The sequence below is a fragment of the Citrus clementina genome, unplaced genomic scaffold (genome assembly GCF_000493195.1).
Source record: "Citrus clementina cultivar Clemenules unplaced genomic scaffold, Citrus_clementina_v1.0 scaffold_2, whole genome shotgun sequence".
NCBI classification, from domain to species: domain Eukaryota; kingdom Viridiplantae; phylum Streptophyta; class Magnoliopsida; order Sapindales; family Rutaceae; genus Citrus; species Citrus x clementina.
The window spans coordinates 5855025-5866232 of NW_006262688.1; the positions used below are offsets into that span (position 1 = coordinate 5855025).

Consider the following 11208-nt stretch of genomic DNA (forward strand, 5'->3'; position numbering starts at 1 on the left):
ACACACACACATGCACCCTTTGCTTCAAAATTTGGCACTAAATTTTGGTGACTTATATTTATTAAGAATTTTTTTTATTACATAAGACTATTGCTCAAATTAAAACTCATATTACATGAGACTATAACTTATATTTACAAATTAGACTATTACCAACTTAACCCAACTTAACCTAACTTAACCCTTACTAATATTCGAGGGATGTCTACTCCACTCACTCTGGGACCAACTTACATCAATGTTAATGGAGTTTTGCCCAGATTTGATGTCTACTCCACTCACTCTTGGGTAAGAGAGAAGACTGCCTTTACTTAATTATACAATATAATTAATGAAGTTTTGCCCAGATTTGATGTTTACTCCACTCACTTTTGGGTAAGAGAGAAGACTACATTCACTCAATTATATAATATAATTAAGGAGGGAAATACCCCCACATTGCACTTGTAGGGGTTCGAATTACTGCCCTCATTGCACTTGGAGGGCAGCAGCCCTAACCACTCGGCTTTGGCCGAGTGGCTATATTTATCAAGAATTTAAATTACTTATGAGCGGTGATATTTGACCCCTTCAATTTCTCTTACCAAATCTCATTTTTTTAATTAATGTTTATTTTTTATTTTTTGAATTACCCTTATTGAAAAATAAATATATAATTAAAACAAAAGCAAAAAAGTCCTAACAAAATCCACAGTAGCCACCGATCAAATGCCCCTCATTTACTTAGAATCAAATTCATCATGCTCTAATTTTCTAAATCTGCATACACAAAAAAATGGATATAAAGATGCAAATTAGTACTGAAATTTTAGAATATCAAACTCCAATATACAAGACAATATGATTTTTTTGTGGGGTACTACAATTAACTAATTAGTTAGTTAAGTAGAAATCAATGTAGTTATCTTGGAAACAACGTGGCTTTTGCTTACGGGATAGACAACAACAAGCTTCAACGACTTTAAATCATCGTGAAAATCACAAGGTTTACTTGTAGGCATATTCTTATTGGCTTTACATTTACATGCAGTGATGAAAGAATTAGGTGTTTTGGCCGGCAGTCGGGGAATTTATTGATAATGTCAACTGGCAACGACGAGTTAGCTTATGGTGGCTTGAGATGGTGACTATGATTGTGGAACGTGGCTAGACTTTATGGAATTAGCTTTTGCTTTATTTTCCAATGATAGCGAGATTGGCCTCACTGGCCAAACTGACAAGCCTAGGTTTCTCTTGAAGCACATGAATCCAATCTGATCAAACTCTTCAATGGTATTACACAAAATCCCATTAGAATTCACCCACACAGGAAAATTTTCACCTTGAAATTGTTAGAAGATGTGTTTAGGACTGTTGATGTGGAGTCATAAAAGTTGCTTCTGTTGAATATTTCAAACTTTTCCTATTTTTCTGGTGTTGGTTATTTATTTTTGCTGTGATCGTGGCACTATCTTTGGACCATGATTCTAGTGGGTTGTTATTTGCTTTTGGTGTGTTATTTAAGATTTAAAGTGTAATGTTTTCAGTTAATGAATTGAGTGAAGTTCTCTTGACAATTTACGTGGCTCTCATTTCCATTTGTAAACTTTGTTTCTTTTCTTATTCAAGTAACAACATCTGGTATCAGAGCTATCTTTTTAAGGGATCTGTGTTTGAATTTGTCAAGTCATGGAAGCTGAAGCCAGTTTCTCCGCAATTGCTCCGACAGTGTTTGACGGAAACAACTACCAGCTTTGGGCAGTACGTATGGAGACATACTTGGAAGCTTTGGATCTTTGAGAAGCAATGGAAGAAGACTATGAAATTTCTACACTTCCAAACAATCCCATCATGGCACAGATAAAAGCGCATAAAGAAAAGAAAACAAAGAAATCAAGGGCAAAGGCCTGTTTGTTTGCTGCAGTCTCATCCACCATCTTCACTCGCATAATGTCTTTGAAGTCAGCAAAAGCGATATGGGATTATCTCAAGAGCGAATATGAAGGAGATGAAAGAATTAAAGGTATGCAAGCCCTGAACTTGATCAGTGAGTTTGAACTTCAAAGAATGAAGGACTCTGAGACGATCAAAGATTACTCCGACAGACTTCTTAGTATTGCAAACAAGGTGAGGCTTCTTAGATCTGAATTTACTGACTCAAGAATTGTACAAAAAATTCTTGTTACAGTACCTGAAAGATATGAAGCAACTATCACTACCGTTGAAAATACCAAGGATTTGTCAAAGATTTCCTTGGCAGAATTGCTTAACGCATTACAAGCACCATAACAAAGAAGACTGATGAGGGGGGATACAACAACTGGAGGAGCTTTAGCAGCCAAACATCAGAACATGACCAAAAACAAAACAAAAAAGAAGGACTTTGAAAGAAATTGGGCAAGTACAGCATCTACGAATGCAAAAGAAAAGAATGAAAATCAGAAGAAATCATATCCACCTTGCAAACATTGCAGAAAGAAGGGTCATCCTCCGTTTAAATGCTGGAGAAGACCTGATGCTAAGTGCACTAAATGTAATCAGATGGGGCATGAAGCAGTTATCTGTAAAAATGAAAATCAACATGGTGAAGAGGCAAAGACGGCTGGTCAAGAGGAAGAAGATCACTTGTTCGTCACTACATGTTTCTCTGGCATCGAATCAAGTGAGAGTTGGCTTATTGATAGTGGTTGTACTAACCACATGACACATAATAAGGATCTATTCAGGGAACTAAGCAACGCAAACTCGTCAAAGGTTCGAGTTGGAAATGGCACGTACATAGCTGTGAAAGGAAAAGGAACAGTTGCAATCACAACCTTTTCAGGTACAAAGTTCATTTTTGATGTGTTGTATGTCCCTGAAATTGATCAAAACTTGTTAAGTGTTGCACAATTAATTGAAAAGGGTAATAAAGTTGTGTTCGAAGACAAAGTTTGCTTGATTAAAGATGCAGATGGAAAAGATATTTTCAGAGTAAAAATGAAAGGGAAAAGCTTTATTCTAAATCCATTGGAGGAGGAGAAAAATGCTTTCCCAATCAAAGAAAATATCACTGAGTTATGGCACAAGAGGCTCGGGCATTATCATCATCAGGGGCTGCTGCAGATGAAATCCAAGGGGATGGCAAATGACCTTCCAGAACTTGATGACTATATTCCAAATTGCAAAGCATGTCAGTTTGGAAAGCAAAGTAGGAGACCATTTCCCAAGGCAACATGGAGAGCAACAAAGAAACTGCAATTAGTTCATACTGATATTGCAGGCCCACAAAGAACGCTTTCTTTGAATGGTAGTCTTTATTATGTTGTATTCATTGATGATTTCACCCGTATGTGTTGGATCTTTTTTTTGAAGCACAAGTTAGAAGTGGCTCAAGTTTTTTGGAACTTTAAAGCCAGAGTTGAGAACGAGAGTGGCTGTAGAATTCAGGCTCTTAGATCAGACAATGGCAAGGAGTATACCTCTGAAGCATTCAATCATTTTTGTGATGAGGCTGGCATCCAACATCAATTAACCACTCCATACACTCCACAACAAAATGGAGTGAGTGAGAGACGGAATAGATTTATATTGGAGATGACACGATGTATGCTACATGAGAAGAACTTGCCAAAGCAAATTTGGGCTGAAGCTGCAAGCACTGCTGTTTTTTTGCAAAACAGGCTTCCCACAAGAGCAGTGAGAGATAAAACACCCTTTGAGGCTTGGTATGGTTGTAAACCATCTCTGAAATTCCTTAGAATATTTGGATGTCTGTGCTTCACTCATGTTCCGTAGATTAGTAGAGACAAACTAGATAAAAGAGCACTTTCAGGCATCTTTATTGGCTATAGCTCCGTTGCAAAAGCTTATAAAGTTTTCCAGCCACAAACTGGAAAAATTATTATAAACAGGGATGTGCACTTTATGGAAGATGAAGAGTGGAATTGGGATGATGCAAAGAAGATGGATTCAACTTCAAAAAAGCCAAAACTCAAGTTTCCTATTATGGACACAGCAGATCAAAGCATTGAAGATTGGGAAAATGAAATGGTGGATGACAGACCTATCAAGAGCACAAGACCACTTTCAGATGTTTACCAAAGATGCAATGTTGTTGTGTGTGAACCTACAAATTATGAAGAACCCAAGACGGATCAGAATTCAGTTACGGCAATGAATGAGGAGCTATTCATGATTGAAAAGAATAAAACATGGGAGTTGGTTGATCGACCCCAAAACAGGAAGGTAATTGGAGTCAAGTGGGTGTACGAAACCAAGCTTAATGCTGATGGCTTAATCAACAAATATAAAGCTAGGCTCGCGGTCAAAGGATTTGCTCAAGTACATAGCGTGGATTACTTAAATACCTTCGCACCAATCGCTAGACTCGACATCATCAGGCTATTACTAGCTGTTGCAGCACAAAAAAAATTGGAGGGTGTACCAGTTAGATGTCAAGTCAGCATTCTTGAATGGTTTCCTGCATGAGGAGATTTACATAGAGCAACCAGAAGGCTATGTAAATGAAGGAGAAGAAGACAAAGTGTATCTTCTTAAAAAAGCTCTTTACGGCTTGCAGCAAGCTCCAAGAGCTTAGTACAGCAGGATTGATGAATACTTGCGAAACTTGGGATTTGTTAGAAGCTTATCTAAATCAACATTATATGTCAAGCACAATGGTGCTGACATTCTTATCATCTCATTATATGTGGATGACCTGCTCGTGACAGGAAATAAAAAGTGTGTTGTGGAGGAGTTTAAGCAAGAAATGATAGAGATTTTTTAGATGACAGATCTTGGATTAATGACGTTCTTTCTTGGAATGGAAATTAAACAAAATGAAAATGAAGTCTTCATCTGTCAGAAGAAATATGCAAGGGAAATTCTGAAAAAGTTTAAACTTGAAGAATGCAAAGAAATGAGCACTCCAATGAACTCAAAGGAGAATCTCTGTAAAGAAGATGGAACAGAGAAGGTTGATCAGGCATATTTCAGAAGCTTAATTAGTTGCTTGATGTATCTCACAGCAACTCGACCTGACATTTTGAATGCTGTAAGCATTTTGTCTCGGTTTATGCACTGTGCTAGCGAATGGCATCTCAAAGCTGCAAAGAGGGTGCTTAGATATGTGAAGGGCACATATAATTTTGGCATTAAATTTACAAGGAGCAAAGAGTTCAAATTGTTTGGTTACTCAGATAGCGATTGGAGAGGTTCCATTGATGATATGAAAAGCACTTCGGGCTACTGTTTCACACTTGGTTCTGGTGTTTTCTCTTGGAGCTCGAAAAAACAAGAAATTGTAGCTCAATCCACTGCTGAAGCAGAATTTGTTGCTGCAACGGCTGCTGTCAATCAAGCTTTGTGGCTGAGGAAGATTTTAATTGATCTTAACCTGGAGCATGAGGAAAGTACAGAGATTCTAGTTGACAACCAAGCTGCTATTGCAATCTCTCAAAATCCTGTGTTTCACGGGAAAACTAACCACTTTAATATTAAATTATTCTTCTTAAGAGAAGTGCAGAAAAATGGAGTTGTTAGTCTTGTCTACTGCAAAACAGAAGATCAGGTTGCAGATGTTTTTACCAAGCCACTGCCGATTAGCAAGTTTGAGTTTTTCAGAACAAAACTTGGTGTTTGTAGCTCCTAAAGCAAGGAGGAGTGTTAGAAGATGTGTTTAGGACTGCTGATGTGGAGTCATAGAAGTTGCTTTTGTTGAATGTTTCAAACTTTTCCTATTTTTCTGGTGTTGGTTATTTATTCTTGCTGTGATTGTGGCACAATCTTTGGACGATGATTCTAGTGGGTTGTTATTTGCTTTTGGTGTGTTATTTAAGCTTTAAAGTGTAATGTTTTCAGTTAATGAATTGAGTGAAGTTCTCTTGACAATTTACGTGGCTCTCATTTCCATTTGTAAACTTTGTTTCTTTTCTTATTCAAGTAACAACAAAAACAAAGACCAAGAATCTGTCCCATCAGCCTCTAACATATTCAAAGCCAATTGGGATTTATGAATCCTTGAAGCCTCTTCAAAATCTGGTAACACAAACTCATCTGAAGTAACTTTCTTGTGAGGAAGATTTGTCCAAAAGGAATAGTAACAAGCCAAGCCATAGCTACTAGCACCACTAAAAAATGCATGAAACAAATTAAACTCCTTGGCAACACCACAAGTCCACCCAAAGAAAATATCAGCAATGATGCAAAGTGGAGGCTGGCCTTGATTCTTTCTTGTGAGACTAGAAATCACTTCTTTAAAAGCAGGTTTCAAAGAAGTTGAAGCTCTAAAGAGATGAATGACAAGATTGTAAGGAAGGACATCGCAATTCTCAGAATTTGGAGGAAGGCCATGAGATGAGCTATTGAAAGGAATTTCATGCAAGTTAATGGAGGAATTTGGAGGGAGAGATGATTTTAGTTTCTTGATGTTTAAAGGAGTGCTGACAAAGGTTATGTTGTAATTTTTGTGTCTTTGTTCTATGTGAAGGGCCAAGGCTAGAAAGGGAATGATATGGCCTTGTGCCATGAATGGAAACATTACAATATTTTCGTTGCTTTGCGCCATTGTTGAATGATGATGATGATGATGCTGAAGAGAAGTTTGGAGAAGGAGAATTGAGTTGAATAATTTGAATGAGGTTTTTAGGTTATTATAAGGTTGAAATTTCCATATCTTCCGTAATGACACATGTGTCCTTGAGTAATTACATTTTCACAAATAAGGAAAGGGTTTTCTTATGTGTATATATAAAATATGTCCCCGAACTCACTGCATACATAGAGTACCCTTTATTGCTTTGTTACCAACTTTTGTATTGTGATTGCCAAAGACTAAAAAATTCAGTGGATGTAATTGATCATTTTAATAGGGACTACCGGACCAGGACCTGTACTACATAAATGAAAATTTTATATCATTTTGTGAAATAATTAAAGATTAGTGATTTAGATATTTTATTACTGAGTTCCAAATTTTGTAGGACCTGAATTTGAAAAAGGAGCAACAAATGCTGATTTTCAGGCTAGCGTCATAGTGGACCAGGACCTGTACTACATAAATGAAAATTTTATATCATTTTGTGAAATAATTAAAGATTAGTGATTTAGATATTTTATTACTGAGTTCCAAATTTTGTAGGACCTGAATTTGAAAAAGGAGCAACAAATGCTGATTTTCAGGCTAGCGTCATGGTGGACCAGGACCTGTACTACATAAATGAAAATTTTATATCATTTTGTGAAATAATTAAAGATTAGTGATTTAGATATTTTACTACTGAGTTCCAAATTTTGTAGGACCTGAATTTGAAAAAGGAGCAACAAATGCTGATTTTCAGGCTAGCGTCATGGTGGGGGAATAAAGAGTGGTTCAATGTGAAGTTTACTGGTCAACATGCGGTCACTGACATTAGAACAATATTTTGACCCACTATGGAAATGAGGCCAACTCTAGGGCGTGTTTGATATAACTTTTGTAAAACTTTGGAAAAATTATCGCTTTAATTTGGAAAATAAAAATAGATAGTTAAAAATTTTGAAGATAATACTTTCCTTTTACATAATGTTTATTAGGCTCAACGATGTGGCGATCGCATTTTCATAGCCTAATTTAAGATACTCATAAAAGCTATCACCTCAAGGATACATTTTGTTTTTTGAAATATTATCAATTTAAAAGCAATTGCCTCATCAATTTATATCGTGCTGAAAAGACCTCTTAAACCACAACCACCATAAGACATACGCTGTGAATAGAATGCTGAATTCTGACTTGAAGAGCTCACTTTTATCTTCATGTTTGCCTGTCTAACGTTATAAGGTGCCGATTGCCTTTTTGTTGAGATTTTTTCTTTCGAAAAAATCTAAGGTGCTTCAGGTGCATTATTATGTTTCTGTTTACTTCTTGTTATGCATATATTTCGATCAGTTATATAAACATTCGTATAAATGTTACAAATGATGAAAGAGGAGGGAGAAATATTTTTAGAGAGTACTTTAAACTCATATTTTTATATTAATAATAAACTTCATAGGCATTCTTTGTTTTTTTTTTAAATTTTTTTTAAGATGCGGTGAATCAAAATATAAATTTTAACCCTCAAATCTTTTTCAGAAATTAAACTTGAGTGATTAACCAAATAAAGATGTTAAAAGTCACTCAGCTAACTCATGAGACTCTCATTGAAGTCATTTGTTGATGAAGAGTAGTCAATTTTTAAGCTAACATGTGATGATGATTGTAATCTTGATTTTAGGTTAAGGAATAAAATATGCAATTTATGTGTTGAGTTTTTTGGAGTAAACTTACTGTAACTCATGCGGAGTCTACGAAATTGGTAACATAAAAGAGATAAAGATATGTCGTGTCCATTTAGACAAAACATAATTGGTCGAGAGTGTGGACGAGAGGTTTTCAATCAATTTTATTTAACTGGCCATCCAAATCTAAATCTTAAAAAAATAAGAGACTAAAAATTGATTTAAACTTTATTCAACCCTTATCATTTAAAAATAATAATAAAATAAATTATTTTCATCTCTTCGTGACGACGATGTTCAGGGACGTGTCCATGACCAAGTGGCAGACCCAATTCGTGTTTGGACACTTTAAGTATCCTTTCTTCGCGAAGCAAGAAAAGTCGTAGGCTTTTTTTTTTTTTTTTGGTCTTATCCACGAGGTATCCTGGGGAGGGCCCCAACTGTGGGAGGCACCTTTAAGCCCGTACCATAACCCAGACTAGAAGTCCCCGCTCGAACCGGGAGGCACAGGTTCTCCCAACAAATGCGACTTCCCTGCGACTCGAACTGGGGAGCAAACCCAGTCAAGTCACTTAAGGGGACTCCATTGCCAGTGGAGCCAACACTTTGTTGGTAAGTCGTAGGCTTTTTAAGTGAGCCATAGAAACACCCACGTCCGGAAAATTTAATGAGCATCTGCCCCTCGAACCCACACCTGTATTAGTGTATCGTTGGATGTTAATACAGCCGTATATTTTTTACTTAATAGAAGATGTATATTGACATCAGTTAAATCGTTTGTTGCGCAGTCCCATCATTTTTTTTAATACTTCGTACCAACTAATTTCTTGAGAGGATATTAAGAGTCCATAATTGGACCTCAAATTGGCCATACATCCTGGTACAATTTAGACCAAACTTGATAATTATTAGAGAATGGAATGTAATCTTTAAACATACCATTAATGAGTCCCCATAACATACGTCAAACCTGATGATTATTTTATCAATCCTCCTCCTTCTGTGCCTTCTTCATCATCAACGCAGCATCCAAGAATTGTTCCATGGCTTTTACAGAAGACCCCTTAAACTTTTCTTCATTTCTAACAGCATTCTTAAAAATCATCGAAACCTCAGAAGCTTTCTTTCTCAAGTCCATTCCTTTCTCAGTCTCATTCATCACCAACTCAAACTTTGCAGTAAGTTCTCTGTCGAAACCTCACAATTCATCCCTCTAGAAACCTCCACACAAACCCCAATCACTTCTTCAAGCAACTTAGAATCATAAAACTGCTCTGCTGCCAACGGCCACCCAATTATCGGCACCCCATGACTCAAAGCTTCAAGCACTGAGTTCCATCCGCAATGACTCAAAAATGCAGATATTGACTTGTGAGACAAAATCTCCACTTGAGGTGCCCATTTTTGGACCACTAGCCCTTGTCCTGAATCTTTGATTCTTTCTTCAAATCCTTCAGGCAGCCACTCATTGGCTCTAAATTCAGAGTTCATGTCAAAACCAAGTGGTGGCTTGACTACCCAAATGAAGTTCTTGCCACAAGCCTCTAAAGTCATTGCCAATTGCATCATTTGTGATGCAGCTATTGTGTTTTGTGAACCAAATGACACATAAATCACTGAATTGCATGGCTTGGTATCAAGCCAATTTTTACACAACTCTGTGGAGATTCCGTACTCTTTTCCTGCCCCAGCCCTGCTCCCGGTTGACAAAAGCAGGGGCCCAACTGGCCAGACCGGTCGGCCGAGCTTTCTACTGAAATACATTAGACCAATCTTGTCAACCTCCTCTATTGTGTTAAACAAGATTCCATCGGCATTCATCCACTGAGGAAGCACTTTCTGAAAAAATACTGAAAGTGAATCACTACCATCAGCAAGTCTTAAAAACTTTGTCATCTGAGTTACATGAATTCTTGAAGCTTCAGGAAAATCCGGCAATAGAAATTCATCGGAATCCCGATGGGGTAGGTTTAGCCACAAAGAGTAGAAACAAGCAAAGCCAAAACTGCCACCTCCTACAAATAGAGTATTAAAAATACCACATTCTTGTGCTATCTCTGCACTCCATGCAAAGAACATATCTGCAATGATGCAAACCGGTTTATGGCCATTTTGTTCATCAAAAAGACCATTGATGAGTTTCCTGAAATGGGGTTTAAATGATAAAGTGGATTCAAAGAAATTTGGAAAGAGATGAAAAGGAAGAGAATCAGTGTTTTCAGTACAAGGAGGGAGGTCATGAGCTATGCCATCGAAGGGAATTTCACGGAGGTGAATGGAGGAGTTTTGAGGGAGAGACGATTTGAGTTTCTTGAGGTTTGAAGGGGTGTTAACAAAAGTTATAGTGTATCTGTTTGTATTCTCCAGGTGAAGGGCTAATGCAAGAAATGGGATTATATGGCCTTGTGCCATGAGCGGGAACATCACTATGTTCTCTTTTCTTTGTGCCATTCTTGTTAATAGGAAAAAACAGAGGTAAGTACAGGATGATGTAAAGAAGATGTGTGGGGGTGTGCGATACACATACACGCGACTTTTATAACAGTTGGAAGAATTTAGCGTACGTTAAGAATTAACCTTAAGCTATTACTATTGGTTGAAACATGTGCATTTAATAAAGAGAAAATTAAAAAGAAAATTAATAATAATAATAATGCTGCAGACAGGAACGCTAAAAAATTTTCCTAAGCGACGTATTAAAAATTTGACCGCATTACTCCAGCCATCGACCCCAACCAATCCAAAGTTAGTGTGAGGAGAATTCAAACTTTTAATCGCTTTGAATTCAATAAAATAATCTCTTTGTTTCTTGTTCTTTGAATTCAATAAAATCAACTGAGTCGTCAGACATTTTCTCCAAATTGTTTATTCAACTGAGTCCTCTTGACCTCTTCGATAATGATGGTATACAAATTGATTTGCTGAACTCGGTTTGTTTTATCTTTCTATTTCTATTCTCATGTCAGCTAACAAACAGGGATGGTGCTG

The 11208-nt window shown here is 36.9% G+C and overlaps 1 protein-coding gene and 1 pseudogene across 1 annotated transcript; both read right to left on the minus strand.

Annotated features, from left to right (window-relative positions):
• Positions 1-1127: 1127 nt before the first annotated feature.
• LOC18053355 (UDP-glycosyltransferase 92A1) lies at positions 1128-6526 on the minus strand. Its single transcript, XM_006445934.2, has 2 exons — positions 5896-6526; positions 1128-1309 (listed from the first exon to the last, which is right to left on the minus strand). Exons 1-2 carry the CDS (start codon positions 6524-6526, stop codon positions 1128-1130), a joined length of 813 nt encoding a protein of 270 aa, XP_006445997.2.
• A 2679-nt stretch (positions 6527-9205) lies between these two features.
• LOC18053356 lies at positions 9206-10700 on the minus strand (annotated as a pseudogene).
• Positions 10701-11208: the final 508 nt, after the last annotated feature.

Bases quoted from the DNA above. Each gene is read 5' to 3' on its own strand.
- LOC18053355 (XM_006445934.2), bottom strand. From the start codon at position 6,526: ATGGCGCAAAGCAACGAAAATATTGTAATGTTTCCATTCATGGCACAA. The intron at 1,310-5,895 runs AAGAAAAGAAAC...GTGAAAATTTTC, and splicing joins GTTTTTGTTGTTACTTGAAT to CTGTGTGGGTGAATTCTAAT.